This window comes from Vidua macroura, chromosome 11 (genome assembly GCF_024509145.1).
Source record: "Vidua macroura isolate BioBank_ID:100142 chromosome 11, ASM2450914v1, whole genome shotgun sequence".
Lineage (NCBI taxonomy): Eukaryota > Metazoa > Chordata > Aves > Passeriformes > Viduidae > Vidua > Vidua macroura.
In genome coordinates, this window is record NC_071581.1 from 9,691,542 (window position 1) to 9,714,945 (window position 23,404).

General features: G+C 42.1%; 1 protein-coding gene across 5 annotated transcripts in view; it reads right to left on the bottom strand.

Annotated features, from left to right (window-relative positions):
- SIAH1 (siah E3 ubiquitin protein ligase 1) overlaps positions 1-23,404 on the bottom strand; it is a 32,195-nt gene that overhangs the window by 4,638 nt on the left and 4,153 nt on the right. The window contains exon 1 of one of the 5 annotated variants that reach the window (XM_053987389.1): positions 16,151-16,231. The exons of 1 other annotated variant lie outside the window; for it this stretch is intronic. Coding sequence is in view for 1 of the 4 variants with exons in the window: in XM_053987386.1 (XP_053843361.1) it covers positions 1,782-1,872 (91 nt within the window). In the remaining 3 variants the exon portion in view is untranslated. Of the gene's footprint in view, positions 1-1,781; positions 2,065-15,071; positions 15,291-15,771; positions 15,949-16,150; positions 16,232-23,404 lie in introns of those variants that run through there. 3 more of the 5 variants (XM_053987387.1, XM_053987388.1, XM_053987386.1) reach the window with 3 other exon arrangements.

The window sequence follows — 23,404 nt, forward strand, 5'->3', positions numbered from 1 at the left end:
CTTTTGCAAGACATGCACTGTTCAGGGCACAAAGCAGAGGAACTAGGAGATTCCTACTTGCAAAATGACTTAGTCCTTGACATTTAAAAAGTAACGAGAGACAGACAAGTTCAAATTCCTCTACAGAAGTACCTCTCCCCAGAGCTAGAAAAGTACGAGTGTCTAAGATACAATTCTCAGACACTGATTTTATGAGTCTCATGAGTCCCACTGACAGTATCTTCCTAATCCATCAAACTCTCTTCCTCCATCTCAGTCTTGGTGGTCTAGAAATACCTTGGGATAAACACCCATGCTGCAGTTTTCAGCGCTGGGCCATAAGTGATCCTGTAGAGCTATGACAAGAATGTTTGTGTCTTTTGGCTGTATCTTCCCACTATGAGGCATTCCAGCTTAGATGAGAAGTTCAGGATGTCTGTGACAAATCAAGCATGTGTCCTGGGGAAGCGATGCTGCACCAGCGAGGGGACTGGAGCAGCAAGGCCTCTGCCAGCTGCACTGCTCTGTGTCGCAGCAGCTGCAGGTGGGGGGCACCCTGCAGTTCTGTGCTCCAGAACAGACCACTGGACACAGGAGAACCAATGCTGATCACACCTGTTCGCCCGGGATTAGCCTAGAAATAACAAGCATGTTCATATGTAAAATTCTGGAAGTGTTTCCCTTCAAATACTGCAAACACAAACATTTCAGAAAAGTCTGTGTGTGCTTCCTCTTGCCTGACCCTGTACGTCCTGATCCAGGGATCCTCCATAACCTGCCGATAACGCTGGTGAAAACCACTGTGTCAGACCAGTTCCCTGGGCAGCCTGACAAGCTGGGTGAGCTCTGCTGTTTTTAATTACACCTCGCTGAGCCCATGCAACAGTTAAATGAAGCAACCTACAAACTTTGCAAAAGAGCTTGGGCACAGATGCACTTCCCACTTGAGCTTTCTAAGGTGCGGAAGAGAACAGAACTGTGTTACCAGTGCTCCTGTGTGAGCAGCCTTCACACACACCTTCCACAACACTCACAGGAGCAGGGAATGGAAAGGAGCAGCGACTGGAAACCAGGAGGAATCTCTGAACCAGACCACTGAGATTAGCATGCAAGAAAGGCACTAGATAAGGCTACAAACTGTAATTTACCAAGCCTAAACCTGCCCAAAGCCTACATTTTCATCACTCTTGTTAACACAAAGATGAATAATACATCTTTTATGGCTATCTCAAAAGTTACAAGTTAATCACAAGCAAAAGTTTTAACAGTGGAATACATTTAACCCACCAAACTATGAAAACCATACAATTACAAACCAAGGAAAAACAACTACAGAACTGGAGTTAAAGTTTAAAGATATTTTTAGTTACAAACTCCATACTACAGGTAAAAACACTTGGGTGCAATATTTGCTATTTCATTATCTTTATTTGCACACATTAGGAACAAGTCTCTAAGCAACAGCGACAAACTAAGGAACACTAAGGTGTCATTTCCAAGAGTATTAGGTCCTTTAACTCCAATTATCAAAAACACTGTACATATTACAAAAAAAAAAAAAAATTACCCAACAGTAAGAGTGAAAAGGGGAGAATGCATCTTAAGATTTCCTAGCTCTAAATCAAGGAAAGCTGCTCTTGATAACATCTAGAACGCACCGACCTGTTGCTAAAAGGATTCTCGACACTGTTCTGGGAAAGGTGACATGCACAGGCTACCGAGACCTCCCGCGGGACACAATTTAACAGCTCCCACAAGCCCAGCTTTAAATACTGCGCATAAGGCAATTTAAACGGCGCTACCTTTCCCCTTGCAGGTTTTACTCCCCGGCAAGCACGCAGACCAGACGCCCTTCCAGGAATACGGCCCGCTGGAGGCAGATCTGCCCGTCATGGGGCGCGGAGGAGCTCATGGCGTGTCCGCGCAGCACAGGCGGGCTCGGGCCGCGGGCCGGGCACTGACCGCGGCGAAAGCCCCCGCGACGCGCGGATGTCACCGCCCCGGGCGGGGCCCACCGCCCCCATGTGCGGCCGCGCTCCGGCCCCGCGCCCCAAAATGGTTCCCCAGCTTCCCCCGGCACTGCCGGCGCGGGACGGCCCCGCCCCGGCCTCCGCCTCCGGGGGAGGACGCGGCTCGGCCCCGCCCTTCCCGCGGAACCGGGAGCCGGCCCCGCCCCACCACGGGACCGGGAGCCGGCCCCTCCCGCCCGGCCCAGCCGCCCCACGCGTCCCCAGGGCCGCCCGCCCGCTCCGCACACGCAGCTCCCCCCGCGCGCCCGCGGCCCGGGCGTGCCTCACACGTGCGCACGGAGAAAGCCCTCTGCTTCCCCCGAAATAACTGCTTTGAAAAAGCTATAGCTTCCATTCAAAACTCTTCTAAGACATGAAAATCACTTCCTCCTATTTCAAGGATATTCCTCAGATGGGCATTTTTCACTGTGGATCTGTAAAGTCCTATTCAACAGGAATTTTCTCAATTTGTATAAATATTGTTCAATTAAGCAAAAGCATAATCTCAAGGAAAAGAGATGACCAACAGAATTAAAACTGTGGCGTATTGGATTATCTACTTGGACTATTAAAAAAATTAGAACAGGTAAAAGGGTAAAGCACTTGGAAGCCAAGTCAATGTGCTTTCGTGATGCACACACTTTGCTCAGAAAAGCTTAGACATTATGGAATGCTGATGTAATGATGGTAAGATCATGGAAGTACAAGTTTCAGTGGAGGCAACAGAACAAACACACTGAGATAAACTGTTGTGGTCACATAAAAAGTAAGGCTATGAAATCTGAGTAAAGATAATTATCTTTAAAAATGCTTTCCTACTATTTGAAATCCAAGTACTTTTCAAGAAGACTTGTATCAGCACTGTAATACCTGAAAATAATGCCCAACTGCTGTAAAAAAACACTAGCCACTCAATACAAGGCTTCCTTCAGTCTCACCCGCAAACCTGCAATATACAGCATCCCACCAGGTAAGAGTCAAGAAAGTTTACAAGCAGAACAGAAAAGCTGAAGAAAAACTGCTTAGAAACCGCTTTTGAGAAACTAATAGCGTGTTGTGAGGTGTGTGAAACACGCCCCCGGCTCCGCCTCGTGTGGCAGTGTCCCCAGAGCACACCCACCGGCCCCTGGCCACGATACAGCTGCTGCTGCCCGCCTGCTTTGCTGGCTGCACAGTGCCCCGGGGACAAAGCCTTTGGGACCCGGACACAGAACCAAAATCCTGTAGGAAAGGGAAGGCACAACCAAAACACTGCTTAAAAAGCTCTGCTGGCGCGCAGACACACAGAAAGGAGTTTGAAGAAGTTGAAAAAGATCGTGTGCCTCATGTGCCAGGGAATTATCAATGGTACATAGGACTACACTGATACTCTTCCAGCTTCTCACCTTACCAAGGTGTTTACTCCAGACACATTCTAAAAATCACATTTTGTGCTTAATGGTTGGAAGGGAAAAAGTCTCATGTAAGAGTAATAAGAGGACAGAAAAAAATTTATTTATCACAATTGCCTGTATGTGATGCAACAATGTATTTTTTTCCATAACATTTCAAAACTGAGTTCAGGAACTTCCATTTAAAATGCATCTTAACTTCCATCTTAATGCATTATAGCCACCAACAAAGTAATAGAAAATCTTTCATCTTTTTCAACAGTATAATCATATTTGAGAATAAGACTTTTTTACACACAGCATTATTAAGAGAGAATAGAATGAAGTTGTGAAAAACACCGACAACTTACTTTTTTCAAGATGTGACACAAGCCAAAGTATTAAGACCCAAAAGCTAAATGAAAGGCTGAAAATACTCATTAAACATAAAACATATCAGAGAAAAGCTTGCCAATATTTTTAAAGAAACTAGTATTTTTAATTTTATTTAATTTCAAAGCTATTTTAGGGCCCAAGGTTTTGCCTTTTGCAGTCTGTCAGTTTCTCCTTCCCAGCTCTCGGGAGATGTTGGATCCCAAGGGCCTGGCGTGGTTAGGATCAAATGCAGGCCTGGACAGACATGTGCACCCCTGCTCAGACACAGCCTCTGGACCTGCTGGCCTACTTCAGAATTTTTAGAAGACAGTTCATGACATAAATTATTAATCAACTATATAATACAATTTAGTCTCTATCCAGTCTGGTTTTGACTAATGAATTAGGATTTTTTTCAACCCTTCCAGACACTCTTTTCTTTGGTGCCCTTAACTATGCTATTTGTTATTTCAAGACAGCTCAGGGCTTCTCTTTTCCTGCATAACAAGCAAAAGCTAGATCAATCCAGCATAACAGAATATTATAAAATGAGACCAAAATAAATACACAAAACTGAGTCAAGACTCTTGATGATTTCCTTTGCCAAAATGCCATCTGTCCAGTTCATCTCTTTTCATACACAATTAGACCATTTCTCACTACCTTGCAGTGACCCAGTCTGCCTGAAACTGCAGGCAGCTTTTTTCTTGCACCTCAAGACATTCCCTACCAAACCCATTTTCCAACCACCAGGAAGGGAAATCCCAACAGATTTATATAACCATGGAATTGTCTTCGTGGCCAGCACTGCAGTGAGCCCCCAGCCCCTGACACCCTCCCAATCCCCAATGGAGCCATGGCAGTGCCCGTGCAGACCTTCTCCAAGGTCAGCACACCCCACGTGGTAGACGCAGACACAAACACGGCCATGGAAACACCAACAGCATTGTTACACCCACCAAATCAGAGAGACCTATTTCTAACTCAACGCAAAAACCTGACTTTGGTCAGCGCTGTTTGACTTCTGTCTCATCACTGTCACTCACTATTTCTCCTGTGGAGATATGCTGGAATATTCAGCATCAGCCCAGGAGAGGTTTTTCCCTAGCTGCTAAAGATTTTCTTTCCAACAACTTTATAAGGTTAAGATTAGGAAGGAACAGTATCCCGTAAAAGACATACAATGACCATATCAAAATCACATTAGTAACCAACTACTATGACTGAAGTGTTCCATTTTAAATGCAACAAAGAACTTCATCAGTTCCAACAAGTGAATCACCTGTTCTCCAGTCAAAGAGAGCTTCAACATCCACCTTTGCACAGAATACTGCAGCCCACACTGCTATGGTACTCCAACCTTGGGAAGGAAGACAAGCTGAAGAACAAAGCTCTGCAAAAAATCTGATAAAGCCCCAAATTTAATTCCGAAGGAAAACTAAAAGTGTCTGATCAATAGCCAAAACCTGAGTTTGGACCACTCTGTACTCTACAGGTGGAGAGCATGCCAGCTTTCACACCTTACATATAGAATTAAATTAAAAAGTATGTTTCCTTGTAAATTCAGACTGCCTACAAATCATAAAGCAAAACAGGATGTTTATCTCTTCTGTTTTTTTGAGCTTGGAAGGAGAGGAAGGAGGACAGAAAGCAAAAGCTACAAGAAATGTCAAAGAAATTCCTGAAAATTTAAGCTATATTAAAACCAACTAATCCAATGCCACCATGAAAAAAGAAAAATGTAGTAATACATTAAATAAATTTGTATAAGCAACAAAATAAAAATTATTGATATTTGGTAATCTAATGTAATAAAAGGGACTTAAGCAACAAACTAGCTAGTGAAACTATATAGAGCTAAACAAAAATACAGGGAAAAACCACTCTTGAAATACAATTCAAAACCAAACACTTGCATTAAAAAGATCATGGACCACTTCCACATTGGACTTGACCATACTCTTCCTTTTTAAAAACAAGCAAATAACTTGCCTTGCTGTGACACTGCTAAATCCCACCTAGCAGAAAAACACTGCTCCAGGCTGTATTCTGCACACTCCTGTACTGCACCTGGTGGTGCTGTCTGACAAGAGCCTTCTGTTCCTTCCTTCCCCAGCTCTGTATCCCCAGTGCCAGGATCAGCAGGCAGCCAATGGCCACAGCCCTCCTTGCCACAGGACACCCAGAGCTGTCCCCACACAGACTCTACAGCACCATAAACCATGGGATGGACCCAACCTGGCCCACCTGTGTCCCAGGAGCCCTCTGAGAATCCCAACGGAGCATGCCTGTTTGCAGCCTGCTGTGCTCTGCGCAGCGGTCTCGAAATTAAGGTGGCAGAAACCATAGAATCTAAGAAAATATCATATGAAAATACACATAACTCTATGCAAACTAAGTAACAGGGGAAAGATTTTTATTTTATTTTTAGTAGTATCTAGTTTCTGTTCACTGTGCACAGAACACACTGAACTGAGCTGTATCAGAATCATCCTTCAACAGTTCAGCCCAGCAATATCTATAAACACAGGGAGACAGCTACCTTTTTAAAAGTCCTGGACATACAATGCTGCAATAAAAAGTAAGTCAGGCACACAGAAGGATCAGCTACAGAGTGAACTAGTAAGAGCAGCAGAAAAGAGGAAAACAAGGTATTTTTCATGCTCTAACATATACTGCCATTCAGAAGTCTCTAAACAGGAAGCACTCAATTGTTTTACAAGGCATCATAGATGGGCTCTGTATACAATTATACTCTATTAAAAATTTTTTAAAAAAGGAAAGAAGATTAAAAAAAAACCAACCCCCTCTATAAACATGAACAGCAAATCCTACCACGTGTGACAATTTGGGGGCTGTTTCTTTCCTCAGTCTGATTTTGCAAACCCTGTACTCTTCAGTGCATGCTGTAATTGCCATGCAATATTGCATCACCATTCCTGTGTCTGTGGCAGACACAAGGAGGAGGGTGTGGCATGGAAGCACCTACCTTAATTCAGTAAGGCTCAGCTAAAAGAAGTACCTGTACTTTGATGTGTCTTCACTTAACAAGTCTTTCTGTGATAACTATTCCAATTCAAATTCAAGACCTATTTTATGCTCAATATTCTTCCTGCATAACTTAACAGTAGTAGGGAGCAGACCATCAAAATAACTAGACCTAATCAAAGAGATCTACAAATAAAGACTGCCCTACAGGAGACTGACCCGTGACACAGAAAGCCCCTCCAGAGGAAGTCAGGACAGGATGACATACATTGACTACTTTTATAAAGATGCCTCCATCTTGTTAATTCCTTAGGTTCGTACATACTTCCATTTCATCACTTCTTCTTGGGATCCTTCACTTGTTCTGTATTCCTGTATGCAGCCCTGATGACAGTGGAGCTTGTGTAAAGTATGGCAATCTAGACTCAGGAAGGCAAATATGTAGGGGAGGGCTTGGATAATCAAGATACTTATTGCACAGTACAGACCTTGGTGCCACAAGGTATGTAAGGTATGGATCCTACATAAATACATCCAGCATCACAGAACACACTCTAGTGGCCTAACTTTTAACACCTCAGAAATTATTAATTTTTTAGAACCTCAGGTACTAAACTACAGAACCTCTAGTTTATCTGAGTGACAGTTTTTACAAATCTGGATTTTTTTAAAACTAATCTGCAAAAGCAAGAACTTTCAGAAAAATGTTCAATAAAGATAATGCATTTATTTTATCACAGACACACACCACAAGGAGAATAAAACACACAACATTTAAAAGTAAAGGATCAAGTCTGTATTTTTAAAACGGACATTTCCAAATTCTGGAACTATAATTTTCCTACTATGCATACTAATTCAAAAGGAAAGCTGTGCCTATCTAAGGTGGGCCACAGGTTTTTGTATTTTGCTGATATACCGCAGGTAGAAAACAGAAAGCACTGAACTTAGACTATGCAAGACCTTTGTAAAAGAAGTACAAAACTACAGTGGGACTTTTGCATTTCTGATGGTTCCACACTTTTCAGTACTCCATTTCTTTAAACTCCTATTTTCTGCAGACCTTGTGTTTCTGGAACATATTCTTTGAAGCCCATGTGCCTCCATTAGAACCAATTCTGTTTTATTTCACTGAGTTAGCTTTTCCCCACTCATCAATTCTGAATCAACTGTTTCTTGCAATATTGTTGCATGAAAAGTCAATTGCCACAATAATTAACATTTTAAAAATAATTATTAAAATGTTAATCAAATTCTCAAACTCTGCTACTGACAGCTCTGCAGCCAAGCCTGGTTACACTGCTGCGGAGAGCAACAGTTCTACAGCTTCTCATCAAACCCTCAGGTTTAAAATGCAACTTTAACTCCCAAGTAAGAGCAGTGTCCCAGAAAGTGTCCAACCTGAGCACAGACCAGAGATGGGTGGGGCTGCTAACGTCACAGCCCACCATGTTGCATGCAAAGACTGAGCATTCCTTGAAACCTTTAAAAAAAAAGCCAACCAAACCCGAGATTAGTGGTGCAGAGCACAAGTCTGTGGCAAGGGAGACCGGGGTTAGTTCCTGTTTTGTCACGAGCTTCTGAGTCACCACAGGCAAGTACTTCCCTGCCTTTTACAGGTTTTAAACTACCACAAGTAGCTGTGAGTCTGACCCATTAATGCAAAAAGGAATGAAATTACTTGGTAAGGACACCAAGTTAACCCTGTTAGACCCTATTCAAATTTACTTCAGGTTAGTAATAACTGAATATCATTACACACTAAAAGACACTGTTAAATTATTTAACATCTCAGTTTTTGTAGCCTGCAATCTTCAGACTTCAATCACTGTTTACTTTCAAACTCCTGCTCACATATGGATAACTGCCCTCTACTCATTCCACTATTTTGTACATCAAAGACGCAAATTATGGAAACATTGGCAACACCCTTCTCACTACCTCTATTGTATCTAATCTGAAGGCCCTCCTGATTTTATGAAAAGTAAAGTAACCTTTCTTTAGAGGGATCCTTGAATTATCAAAAAAAATTTGCCTCAGCCTCTTTTGTGAAGCTCCAAGTACCCAGATTGTCAAGCAAGTTATTTAAATTCAGAAGAAAAAAAAACCTCTTGGGCAAGAGAATTACATGTTCTTTTATTGCCATTAAATTCTGATCAGGTACATCTCAAATGCCAAGTAAAATGTATGCACTATTTCACTTATTTGTATTGCTTGGGAATTGCTTCATGGCATACAAAATTAAAATTCTGTCATAATCACTCTGAAGTCAGGCCTGAGTCTGCACCAGAAGCTAAAACACAAAATATTAAAAATTGTTTGGAAATGACAGGAGTAGACATATTTTTCTACTACTTCGTGTTCTCTTTATCTACACTTTCTAAATTCAAGACCTATCACTGTCTTTCTCTGCAAAAAACTGTCCTTTCTTCTGTTATATATTCAAAATCAAAACTTGAGTCTGTTGCAGTGCTGAATCTCTAACATCAACTCTTAGCCATGAATCGCTGTCTAAAGCACAGCTGTAAAATTCAGTACTTTTTAGCCTTTTTCTTTTACACGAGTATTACAAAAACAGAATAGGTTGGAGGATCAAGCATTCAAAAAATGGGAAATAAAAAATTTAAAGTTTCATAGGCAACCTTACGTCTACTTCCCCATATGCACATTATAGAACAGCTTTCAATGAAATCCTCTTTTTCCCTACACTCAACTCTGTAAGTAGATGAGCACCTTTACATCCATGGAAGAATTATGACTGTACAAGGAACAACAACTTTTGTTTAAGCAGAACACATGATTTTTAAACAAAACTGTTTAGGTTAGCTGCTGGTTTTAATATGTGCAAAAGTGCTTGTGAAATTACTGGTTTACAGGTGCTGTTTTAGAAGAATGTCCATCTTAGCTTCTATTATGGAATGCCTATTTTTTATCTGTAAAATTTCCTTTCTAAATAATTAGACTTGACCCAGCACAAAGCCACACTAAAATTTCATAGTACACCATCAACATCTGCCAGCCAAATGATTCCCTAGTCACACCTGTGCAACCAGTCTCCAAATTACATCCTTAGGGCACTTGTGCAATCACACAGATATCGACCATGGAGAGATGAACCCTGTACAAATTAACTCCCAACTGTGCTGATGCCTTTGTGCACAAAAAGGGGGGAAATTCCTGTGAATGAAAGCAGTTTTGTGACTCTAAAGACTTTTATATAAATACAAGTGCATATATATTTCAAAATAAACAGTCATTTGGAAACCAAAATATTAGTTGAGCAGAGCATTTTTACAACTTTTACAAGAAGACAATTGCACATGCACCTTGTGAGACAAAGGAGCAAGACTTACTGCTCAAATATAGGCAAAAGTGATCAGCTTTAAACATAAGAAGTTTCTCTTTTACACCTTAAAGTGGGATCATACAGGTATCAACACAAAAGTGCAGATCAAACCATGTTTAACCACATGATTTCCAAAACAACATTAGGTAATCTAAGAAGATTAAAATATAAAACTGTAGCAGACCCGTTGGTAAAAAAAAAAAAAAAAAAAAAGATAATGCGTTTTCAAAAGAAAAAAAATACCAAGAGTCCATTTTTTACAGAAGGGAGTTACAATCACTGCCTTTTAAACTAGCAACACGCCATGTTTTAAAGGTTCTTAAATATTTTAATAGCACTTCTAAGAAAACTGCTCAGTTACAGTATTTCTTAAGAGCTTTCAAACAGCACTACAAGAAAATGTTTTATCTATAGCACAAAGAATGACCCACCAGATACAGGCTCCATGACACCAGGCACACACACAGAGGATGCTGGAGTGTAATTCCACCATTTCCACAACAAACAAAAAAAAGCAGGCTGCCACCAAATAGAGTGGTTGTGCTGCCTTCTTTTTACCCACTGCTTCTCTTTCTCTTTCAGGTGATGTATTCAACAAGACCAGTCTTGCACAAGCACCTGAGCACTTCCTGAGCACCTCCCCTGGCACCCCAGGAAGCACCAAACGCAAGTGGCAATGGAGGGCCCAGCCATCCTTTCTTAGCTCTAAGCCTGCCCTGACAGGGACCCGAGCGCACCCGCAGTGACAGAGGGTGGCACCTCCTGAAGCAGGGCTGAATTCATGGTCCCATGATGCCAGCTGCCCTGGGAAGGGCACCAGGGAAGAGTTACCCTCTCCTCACAGGTTCACTTCTCAACAGAACTTGGGACTGCAACTGCTCCGTTTCACATTCCCACGGGAGCAGCAACACTGCAAGTTAATGCTGGCAGCCCCACAGGAACTGTACCCTGCATGTGCCACAGCCTGTGCAGTGCTATATCTTCTGTTATTTCTCCTTCCTAACACTGAGGTGTTAACAACAAATAATCACATTTTTTAGGAATAACGCTGACTTTCGAAAAAATCATAGGATAAAAAACCCTTTTAAACCCACTTCAAACTAATACCTACATCGCACTTCAGCATGAAGCAACTTGTGCCAGGATTTACAAAGCAGATGCCTTGTACTGCAGTTGTCATCCCCTTGTAAAATATATAAGACATATAACTTTCCCTCACGAAAGATCTGTAACACGGAACAAACAGAAACAACAAAGATAAGCCTTTTAACACATGCACATTTCTAAGCTAGACACCAATTCTAGAAATTTTTATGCAATTTATTTTCAAGCTTTCTTTCCTGCAGTTTAACACCAAATTGCTTTAAAATACTCCTATTCCAGTTAAAACCTTTGCAAAATCCATACATTAGCAAAATTTTAAGAATAATTTTCCTTCAACATACTTCATCTGAACATGGATTTGAAAGTAACTCTTACAAGTGTGGCATTTTGAATGCTCCTCCTTGACAGCATTAAAAAAAAAAATAAAACCCTTGAAAAGTGACTGTGGTCTTTCTTCAAAGACTAATTTACTTTTTGCTCTGTTCAGTACTATATGCAAGAATTCTAGAAAAGAACCTTAGAATATTTAAAGACTTCATGCCACTTTGTGCTGATTTTGCTTCGAGTAGAATTCATTTTCTTTGCAGTGGCTGGGACAGGGCTGTGTTTTGGGTTTGTGCTGGAAGCAGTGCTGATAAATACAGATGGTTTTGCTATTGCTGAGCAGAGCTTGCAGACAGTCAAGGCCTTTCCTGCTTCTCACACCACCCCAGCAGTGGGGAGGCTGGGGCTGCACACCACCTTGGGAGGGGACACAGCCAGGACAGGTGACCCCAGCTGACCAGAGGGATGCTCCAGACCATCTGGCATCATGCTCAGAATATAAAGCTGGGGGGAAGAAAAGGAAGGGGGGGATGTCTGGAGCAATGGCATTTGTCTCCCCAAGTAAAAGTAACCACCAAGCATGATGGAGCCCTGCTCTGCTGGGAATGGCTGAACACCTGCCTTGCTCATGGGAGGTGGTGAAAAAATTCCTTGATTTGCTTTGCTTGTGTGTGCAGCTCTTCCTTTACCTATTACACTGTCTTTATTTCAATCCAAGAGGTTTTTTTTTTTTTCTTTTACTCTTGCAATTCTCTCCTTGATCCCGCAGGTGGGGAAGTGAGAGACAGAGGCTGTGTGGTACTGATCTGCCAGCTGGGGTTAAACCACCCCAGCCACACAAACCACACTTCAAAGAACTTCTCTTTCACTTTTAAGGAGTGGATGAGTAATTTTTTAAGCAGCCAAGTTATCACTACACTCTCCTTGTTTTTCTTCATGTCCAGCAAGGTCATCAATTGCTATAAGAAGAGATAAAAATGTGTTTCTGGATAAGGCAGACCAAGAAAGGGAAAAGGTCAGCAACTGTCTATAGAGCAATTTACTGCTCTTCTTATATCAATTGCCCTGGAATAGATCAATGATAATTTTATAATTAATTTTTCCAGGTGCAAGAGGAAAAATACAGATTTTATCATTTAAGTAACGTTTTACTTCCTTTCCAAAAACACAGACCTCACTTTTCATATTCAGCTACTATAAAGAAAAACAAGTTAAATTCAGAAGTGGACCATTTGGTTAGCTGTAATTATCTAGCACTTTATCTGATTAAAGTATTGTGGAATTAGTAACCAAATCTCTCATTATTCCTATGATAACACAAAGAATCATTGTTTTATACACTCACTCGAACAGGCATATATTTATAACAGTTGTCCTGGCCATTACAGAAACATGGTATGCAGTTTGGGTCAGAACTAGAATGTCTGTCTCTAGTGGCACAAAACTTAAAGACTATGAAATGGGGCATTAATGCTGGCTTTTGTCTTCCTTTACTCCATTGTAAAGTTAACAGCTGAACGTACCCTGGCATATCAAACAACCCCAGTTCACTGAATTAGGAAGATTTTTGCTTACATGCGTTCAAGTGCTAACAGCAAAACCTCAGGTAAACCTAAAGTAACAGCTCATGGTAACAACACAGTATTTATGCATATCTCCCAATTTCTAGCCCACAGTGTGATACTGTACACAGAAAACACACATCAAAATTACATTTTTATCATGCCATTGAACATTTAGGAAAGGAACAGTACGTACACTTTCAAAAAGAGTAACCCGCTTACAATAATTTTTTTTACTAATGAAACATTCTTATTAATGAAAACATTTTATTAAGGCAACAGTTTATCTCTGTTGCGTATTTTGTCAAAGTAAAAAAAAAAAAACAAACACAAAAAACCCCAAAAACCTCTTACTATTTTTTTAATTACATCTAGTTTTCACTTTTCTTTAATGCTGGTTTCCCTTCAAAAAGCAAAACAACAGAAAAGCAAAAAATCCAGTAAAAAAATCTGCATCTCCAATGTTCATGACATTTAAGACTGTAAACTCTGGAGCTGAGATCCTGAGCTTCAGGCACCACGTGATGGCTGAGATGAACTAGAGCCTGCCAGCATCCTCACTTCAGTGCGGCTGCTTTCCGCAGCAGGTAGCACCAAGAGCACCGAGCAGGAATCCAGGTAACCACAGCCAGCAGCTGCAAACACAGCGCACGCTCTGGCCTTCTGCAGACTGCCTACATGCACTACAACTGCAGAACCAAGTTCTTTACATGTGTCAAGAATTTCAAATATCACTCATTTACCTTGACTATTCTGCTTCAGTTTAGCTCCTGAAAATAAGACAATCATTAAAGTTTCAAAAAAGACACTAATAATTCATTTGGCAAAACTCAGTCCAGCTTTTAAAGCTGACAGTTACAAGACTAAAAGCACTACTACAGAAGAAAAATTAAGCAAAGTGATTCTAACTCAAAATTAAGAACACTGTATTTCTAACAGCAGTTGCATGCAGTCTTCCAGAATGTTTCATCTGAAGACCATAGTTCATAAAACTGTCCTACTTTATTTCTTTGAATTTTCAGACCAAAGGGTTGCTTCTCACATGAACATGCTCGTGCTCCCCTTTTCCACATTAGAGGCAAATGTCTGACATTTGAGTAGGATTTCTTTTTCAATTCACACTAAGCAAAGAGCAGCAATTCTACTCAAACCCAACTATGACAAGTACTCTTGTTATTTAAAGTATTCACTTTCCTTAGTTCACACCTACTTAGATGGAGCCACTGAATTTCTGAGCTAACTCCTCTACTACAGTCTGATTGGTCTATGGCATTAAAACCTTATCAACAGATATAGCACAGTAACAGATAGGCTTCTTCATCTAGACATGCACTTTCAGGTCAAAAATGCCCGTCATTTCATCAGGTTCAGAATTTTTGGGTCACAACAGATTTGTAAAATTGTATCACTGAGGGACAGGTCTTATTCTTGTGCTTTCCTCTATGATTTTTCACTGCTGTGAAAAGGGCAAGGGCTATTTAAGAACATTAGTTTCCATCCAAATGAACTTCATTTCTAGCACTCGATTTTTACTTCAGGTATATTCCTCAAAGTAATTTTCTGCAACGAATTAATAGTCCAGAGACCCAAGCTTTATCCTAAAAACCTCTATCTTACTGTACCTGTACTCCAATAACTCAAATCTTTTTGCAGACCAGCTTGATTAAATCAGGGTTAAGAAGTGTCCCTTCCATTTTCCCTCCCCCTCTGGAATGCACCGTGCTAGTCTCAGTTTAGAAGGGAGATAAACAGACAACTGAAACTATGTCCCGATCGTGGAATATCCCATGTCCTTCATGACCAAGTCCAATTAGCTATGAGCTTCCTAACAGACACCCATGTGCCACGTTAAACAAATTAAATCACTTTATCTATTTATTTAGACCATGAGTAGACTGCTCATTACAGAGACAAGGCGATATTCACCCAGAGTGGTTGAAAAGGAGGGCGCAAGGAGAATACTGGAGAAATACTCTATTAATGTAAGCATAAAATAAAAGTGCCACCAGCTCACCACGGGAAAAGAAACTCGGTTCTTCTCCTGAAGAAACACTTGAGATGCTTTGCCTTTCACTACAAACGTCGTTGTCTCCCGTCCTTTTAAAACCGTGGGGAAGGGGAATGCACGAAGGTCCCCAGTCTTTTAATCTTTAAGGAGGAAACCGTAGGATGGGCAAAAATCTCCCTCCCTCTTTGCTCTCACCGGATTAAGTAAGAGCTAGCAGCCCTCGCGGTAATGTCAGCGAGGGGCACCCAGCGGCACATTTACCCCGGCAGCCCGTTCCTGCGGCGGCCGGGCCCGCCGGGAGCTCGCAGGGGCCAGGCCGCCTCCCCGGGCCGCGCCGAGCCCGCGGCGCTCCCCGAGCACAAAGCGCGGCTGGGCTGAGGCCGAGCCCACAAAGGGGCAGCCCCGGGCCGGGCGGCGCAGGCCCGACCCGGGCCGCCGCCTCCGCCTGCACACAATGGCCCGGCGGAAGGGCTGGGGGCCGCCGTTCCCCGCAGGCCCCGCCGCGCCCCGCTCCCCCGAGCCGCGGCCGCCACACAACACCGCCCGCCCGGGCCGCGCTTAGGCCGCGCCGGGGCCTCGTCCCGAGGCCGCCCCGCGGCCGCGCCGGGGCCTCTCGCGGGCGGCGGCGGCGGGGCCCGGGCTGGGGACCGAGGGCCGCGCGGGGCCAGCCGCTCCCGCTGCCCCTCGCTCTCCCCACGGCGCTCACCTGTGGGCGCCGGGCAGGGCGGGACCCGCTGAGGCGGCCTTGGCTCCCCCGATGGCGGCTCCGTGCGGGCCGACTGCGCTGCGCCGCTCCGGCCGAGACGCTCCGTGCGCGGCCCGAGCCCACCGCGCGCTCCCTGCCTCCCTCGCTCGCTCGCTCCCTGCGCCGCGGGCACGCGCCGGCTGCGCCCGAGCGATCCTGCCGCCGCCTCCGCGCGCGCGCGCGCTCCACGGGCGCGCTCCCGCCAGCGCCCCCCCACCTCCCGCGCACGCGCACCCGCGGGCCGCGCTCTGCCCCGCGCCCGGCCGGGAACAAAGGCCGCGCTGCCCTCCGCGCCCCCGGCCCCGCTCCCGCGCCCCGGCCCGGCACAGGCGCCTCTCACCTGCGCCGCCGCACGGGCCCCTCTCCGCCCGCACGGGCCCCTCTCAGCCCGCCAGCCCCGGGCGCCGCCGCGGCCCCGCGGTCGTGGCGGCCCCGCGGTGCCCGGGCGGCGGGAGCGCCCCTGCGCTGGCAGCGAGGGTCGGGCACCGCGGCATGCGCAGGCTCCGCGCCGCCGGGGCCACGCGGGCACTGTCACACGGGCTCGGGAGTGTGTTTTAAAAAAGGAAAGAGCCCGCAAAGTGGCCTCTCGCAGAGAGGCCGGGAACGTCCGGCACGGGGGCATTCTGGTGGTTTTAATGCTAAAAAGAAACCCCTCCTCCAGTCTCTGTTCAAAGACTTTGCATAATTCAGGTTAGGTCCCCATCCAGTAATGCCCTAAATACAAATGTAACTTTCAACACGAAAGCTGGATGAAATAAATGTATTTACCATTGTGCTTACATATGCTTTGTTGGATTAGGACCATGCCCATTTACTGAAGCTATTCAGAGGTTTGCCAGAGGAGAGACACTGTTTATTTTATTTTCAGTAAAATATTTTAAAATATGTATTTGCTATCCTATTTCCATTTTCTGAATGACTGAAGCATTTTCTTGGCCAGTTTAACTGATTATCCAGATGGTTCTCAATATCGTCCTCATTCCTTTTGATGACCAGTAAAGCACTTCTTTTTGTATAACATTTCCTATGCTGAATCTGCCAAGTCTGCTCCTATTCAGAGAATTTTGTGATTAATTTTAAGGCAGATTCTCAGAAATACATCACTGTAGTGACGCAGTGCAATATGTACCAAATGCACTCTTTAAGAATCCTCCCAAGTATAGACAATATAAATTATTTATTGTCAAAGGATGGCCAACTACAAGAGTTTAAGTTCTTTGCACATAATTTCTCCCTGCACACCTTGTAGCTATGCAGTGGTTATTAAGCCTTTTGCTTTAAGTATTCATGAGGGGTGATACACATAGCAATGACTGCCAACTCAGAGTTGGGCTGACTTATTGAATACTTAAAGAGATATGATTAAGTAAAATATTATTTTTGTCCTGGACAGAAAGGATACAATCCTGAAGCAACATATTTTCAATATTAAAGATTTTTCCCCACCTTCAATTTTTGTACAGAGTACAGCGAATCATCTGATGTATTTTTAAACATATGGAGGTCTATTCACCAGTGGAAGCTTCAAAAAAAGGTACCATCCTATAGAGAACAAGGAAAAAAGCAGATAGAATAATAGCAGTTCGTATTTTTAGAGATGAGAACCACAATGCTTATCAGTTCCGGTAATCTGTATGGTTTTGTACAAAATATCTCTGTGGTTAACACTTTGATCCTGGAAAGACACACTTTTGCTAAAAAAAGACAAGTCCTGTATCAGATCGATGCATTTCTGGTTGTTCACTATGAAACGACAGCATACAAACACTTGCTTTTCCCTGAGTGAAACTAGTTTCTTGAGCAGTGAAAGCAATTAAACCCCATTTCTAATGGGATTTTCTTCTCTGACCTTGCCACAGGAACATCCCAATTGATTCCCATGTTCCTGCACTGCCTCCAGCTTGCCCACCTGCCTCAACCCCCGTGGCACCAGAGCTCACGCGTGCCTGTGGCTGCAGGTGCTCCAGAGGGAACACCCAAGGCAGCTGCAGTGCTCGTAGCACTGCTCCCTCACCCAGCCCACAGCTTCCAGCCCTCCAGCACACCAGAGTCATCAGCTGCACCACCACTTACCTCAGTTTTCCCCCCACATTTTGCAAGGAAGCTACAGGAGCTTCAGAGTCTTTGAGACTCATTCCTCCCTGGAACCGGGCCGTCATTAGCACAGGGTCAGAGTTAGCAGTGAGGGAAGGCTGGAACAGACCCCATGGCAAGGTGCCACAGCCTTCATCACTGTAGGAAACGAGGGCTAAAAGGGCTCAAAGATGCACCATCTACTCCATGCTCCTGCTGCAAGGTAGGATCAGCCATGCCTTTGTTGTTCCTACCAGGTGTTTGTTTAAGCAGCTCATAAAAGTCCTCCCACAGCAGAAATGTTTAAACCTCTCCTGATGTTTGCCTGCCCTTACCATTACTTGGTTCTCCCTGTGATATATAATCTCAATCTCCCATTATAATTTCAGCTCATTCTTGAAACACTTCTGTGAACACTGAAACTTTTTTTTTCACTTTCCTGTTTTAGAATACGTTCCTCTTCAGTACATTACATCAATTCCTTTACATCTATAGATGACCACTGCAAGGCCTCTGATCACTCTTGGTTTTGCTCTCTGCATACGCTGTAACTACTTCTTTCATTATTTTTGACCATAGTTCTGGCAACTGGGCACAGCACTCCATCTGAGGCCCTTCTAAATGCTGAGTAATAAAGGCTGACTCTATGAGGGAACCATTAAATTAGCAGTATCTGCTAATATAATAATTTCAAACTGAAGTCAGTAGTTTTAACATCAAGTTTTACTAATTTATTGACATTACTTTTGTGTGCATTGTTTACTAGGAATGTACCTACTGTCAGTGTGGAAGTGTATAATACCACTGTCCTTGAAGTTATAGGGATATGTTCCACAGTTGAATGGCCTTACTGTGTTTTCTTATTTGACAATAATGTCTGTAATTCTTCATTTCATTTTATGTAATAAAATACCATTTCTCTCCTTTAAATTTTAGACAGTGACCTCATTCTTAAAAGCCCTATTATTTGACATCCATTTAGTAAAAGGGATAAACTTGTTCACACTACTTATATGAGTTACTGTAGCATTTTCCTAAGTTCACACAGTATTATAGGATACATGAATTTTTATGTGAAAAGTCATTGCTGATTACTTTATGTTTCTGTAAAACCCATTTTTGCTTCATGAATGAAGAAAGTAAGAGCAACACATAGCAGCTTTCTCTTGAGATGAAACATGATTATCAGAGGATAAATTGGCTACTCAAATGTTTGTCTGGATTTGATTTCTTAGGCAGAAACACTGTTTCTGATCAGTTAGAGTAACAGTCCTGGGAGCTAAATGCCTTCACCCTAAGCAAAGCACCCAAACAAAAACTCATTTCTAAGCTTGTCTGTAACAACACTGAAGCAACGAAAAATACACATTCTTAAGTGATTTTCTACTTACAGCTTTTCAAAGTCTCTAAAAGTAATGAATTCATTTTTACCCAGTGTCCTATTCTAACTACTTTTTTATTATATATCAAAATAAGAACATTGAAGCCATTAAGAAAACTGAGTACAGGGTGTCCAGCAAAACACACTTATTTTTGAGGCTTGTCTAATTGAAGTACCCGAAGGTAACAGTACACTAATTAAAAATTAGTGATTACACATATTACAAAAGGACATCTAATATCTCTACTGATCTCTTAATTCTGCAGTGGGATGAGTTTGGAAGTGTTAATTTATATTCTTCACTGCCCTGCCTGCTAAACATCAGTATTCCCAGTTTATTTAGGGACCTTCTGGCAACAAGAAAGTGAAAGAATAGCACGACTACTTAAAGCAGTTAATTAAAAAAGAAACTTATTTTTACAGAGAAACATTGATAGCTGTTTCATATGTGTGCTTGAACTGCACATTTTGCATAGCACTAAAATTCTGAGCTAAGAAGAACTCCACAAAAAAGCAATTTTGAATACCTTGAATACTATCTGGTATAAACTGTTGAACTAAACCTAGTTGGTAAGAAGGTAATGAACATTTCTGAAACACCTGTGATATCCCACTCTTGACCTGCACAGATTGATTTGGGCCTGCACAGGATTGTTGTCACCATTCATTTTATTGATAAATACTCATGTAACAGAAGTCTTGGGGATTTTTTCCTGCAAGGCTACCTCTAATATCTGCAGTATTCAAGCAATTCCCTCAAATTTGGTTTCCCTTAAAGTAAGGGAGCAAACAAAACTTTGAGGAGACCTAAAGTTTCAGAAGGTAAATGGAATCCCAATCTTAGTATTTTAAATAATAAATGTTTCATTTGGAAGCTCATGTTATGTTAGACTTGTTGGATTTGTTGGTCCTGATGTAGCAGCTGAGGTCATCGAGCTCCACAGAAATATTTGTGATCAGCTTATTTCTAGGCAATTATTACCTTCCAGTTTTAGGAGGGAAGTGACTGTGTGCCAGTATGGCTGACATAATTAATCTAAATCATGTTTTAAAAACAAGCTCTGATTTTCAAGGCAGCAGGAGTACACTCTTAGCCACAGAAAGAGCCAGCCCTCCTGAGGATCAGTATGAATCCAAGGAGAGGCTGAGGACCATCAAGTTATTTTGCAAAAATCTATAACTAGTCATTAGAAAAAAAATAAAATTCCGATCAGCCCTGACCTATTTTAGATTCCAGATGACTAAATTTAAAAGCTTTTAAAACCAATTAAATTCTCCTGAATCATCCAGGTCTTACTATGTAAATATGCAGGCTTCATTTAAATTCTTCTAAGTGAAAAATGAGATGTATATCATATAGCACTAAATAGCATTGGAGAAATTCTGTGGTCACATGATACTGTGTAGAAATTGGTTCATAACTACATGTCAATTCATAAAAACAACTATAGGATAAAAAAATATTTTAAAATAGGGAAAAGCATATATCATAACTTTTCTACTTTTGAAATCTCCATGTCTGTAAGACTGAACAAAGGTTTTTTGAGGATTTTCTTTTGGTAAGCTTCTTAGGAGGTTATGGCTGGATGGAAGAAATTAGTCTTGCACCACGACATGAAGAACAACAATACTGGCTAGTCGTATGTAATTAGGAACAATAGAAAGTAAGAAGTCATCCATTAAACAGGTTGTTTTTTTTGGTGGATATTTTTTGTTGTTTTGTTTTAAATCTCAGGCTATTACCAGATGTGAATTACTTCGACAGATGATCTCTATATGCAAATAATCAGGTGCTAGTTAAGCCTAAACATTATTTAAAAAAAAGTCCTCCATCAGACTCAATACATCTTTAGTTTAATACAGAAGCAAACAGCAAACAATGTATGGAAACAGCTGTAGCTGGCACAAATAAGTTAATTTGCTGAGGTATAGTCCCATACCAAGCACATTAAAGGTAGTTTTTCTCTAAATTCATAAAGGTTGTTTCATTATATCGTTGCTCATTCTTCGGGCAAAGAGCCAACATTTTGAGCCTTTCTAAAATGAGAGACCTGTATAGGAATTATGTATGTCTTTGTCATAAGCCCATTTATGAAATATGCATTGAACATATTAGAGAGAAAAAGAAAGTGGCATCACTTTCCTTGCTTGCAAATCCCATTTTTGCTTTTGTGAAATGCCTCTGACAGAGGCTGAAGGCTTCTCTTCAAGTTTTCCGATGAGAAAACACGCACTAATCCCCATTTCTGTTCTTGCAACCAGTCTCCCAAGGCACATGATTAACACCTTGCTCAGATCCTGCCACGTCTACCAGCTCCTACTGGTTCCAGCTCTCTCAGTACACATAAATGTTTCATTGTTCTCCTGTTCAGCCTTTACTTATTGACTGTACTCAGGCCCGTGACTGAGCACAGGCACAAACATTTGCCAGAAAAGGAACATTTTGAGAACACCTCCAAAGAAAATGGTCATGCTTCCACTCTTTTCCCCTCTTTTCTTCCTCTATCCATACAAACAGGGACAAAAAGCCTCCTGGTTTTCATTTTCTGCATGAATCAGTAAGAATGGGAGCACTACCGTAGGGAAGCCTGGACAAAGAAGAAAGGTTTGCTTTCAGCTTTCCTTGATGGGTGACTGGAGAGTTCTGAATTTTCCTGTTGTTAGTAATTTTTCAGCAGAGTTCTCATGGTCACCAAGGTGCAAATGCAGCAAGATCATACAGTACAGTAAGGGTCAACTTTATTCCCATTCCTATTTCTGTTTAAAATAGGTTTAAAAAACATTATCAATGTCAATGAAGACTTATCACCAGAAATACCTCATCAAATCATGCATTGTATAAATATAACACCTTACATTAGGTGTTTTGGGAACAGTGCAAAGTAAGGATATTTATTGCCAGGTATCCTTTGTCATTCAACATTCCTATTAATTTTACTGGGAGATAGTCCAAGCAGACACCACAGAGTGTAATGAGGATTATAAAATCAGAGTGGGCGAAGCACTGAAGAAGCTGTCAGCCTCAAAGAAATCTGATTACATGCATTATCCCTGACACTTCTGATTTACCAGAGAAGGGGGAAAATTACAAGAGATAACATTCTGTTTTTCACACCTGAGTACAGAGGAAGCTCGAGGCATTATTATGTTCTTTGATATAAATGCCTAATTCATACTGCACACATCTTTTTTCCTTCCTACTGTCATATCATTTACCATTGTGGCACCTCTGTTTCCAGCCTCCCTATAGATTGCTGGTGCTGCACATGAAAGATTTTGAGGCACAGGCTTCTTTTTATTCAACAGGGCTGTTTTAACGTTGTTGTAAGAAAAAGGGAAAAAATAAAACAGTCTGGTTTGCAACAGAACAATTAAAAAAATGTCATAATACAAGAAAAGGTTCACCATCCTAATTAGAATGGTGACACTAACTATCAATAATGTCACTGTAGTCTTCCCTACTGAAAATGTTGGGGTTTTACTTCCTGTTACTGCTTGCTGGTTTGGGGTTTGGGGGTGGGTTTTTTTCTCTTAGTTGTATGGAGAGGACAGCTCCCTGGCTAAGGTGAAAAGCTTTTGTAAAATTATTAGACTTGATTCATTAAAGATTAGGCCTTTACACCAAAGTAAGCCTAAAATTGAATGTAAAATCTCTTAGGTAGTTATAAATAAATCCATACATCTTTTGATTATTTTGCACATTTGCTTAAAATGAAAAGCTCTTGGGAAGATCACACATTTGCAGAGCTGCCTCAGAGAAAATTTATAGCTTGTCAGCTGCAGAAAGATATCATCTTCCAAAGTATTTTTGGGTGACATGGTAACAACATTCAATAAGATATTAAACAGAAATCCTTTGCAAGCTGTGCCTGTGTTCACTGTGATACTGCTAAAAAGTTTATTTCTCTCTAAATGGAAGAAAGCAAGTACATCATTTGAACATCTGCACAGTGAAACACACATCCTTTTTCATAATTATGGAGCAAACCCTGTCCTGGCTGGCCCAGTGGGGATAAGGAGAAGCACTGCACAGTGCATTTGTTACCACAGGGATCCTGCAGACAGGATTGGATTGCAGCAGGCCCACCCCAGGGAGGCACTTGAAGACATGATAAAATACCACAGCCCTGTCTGCCTGCT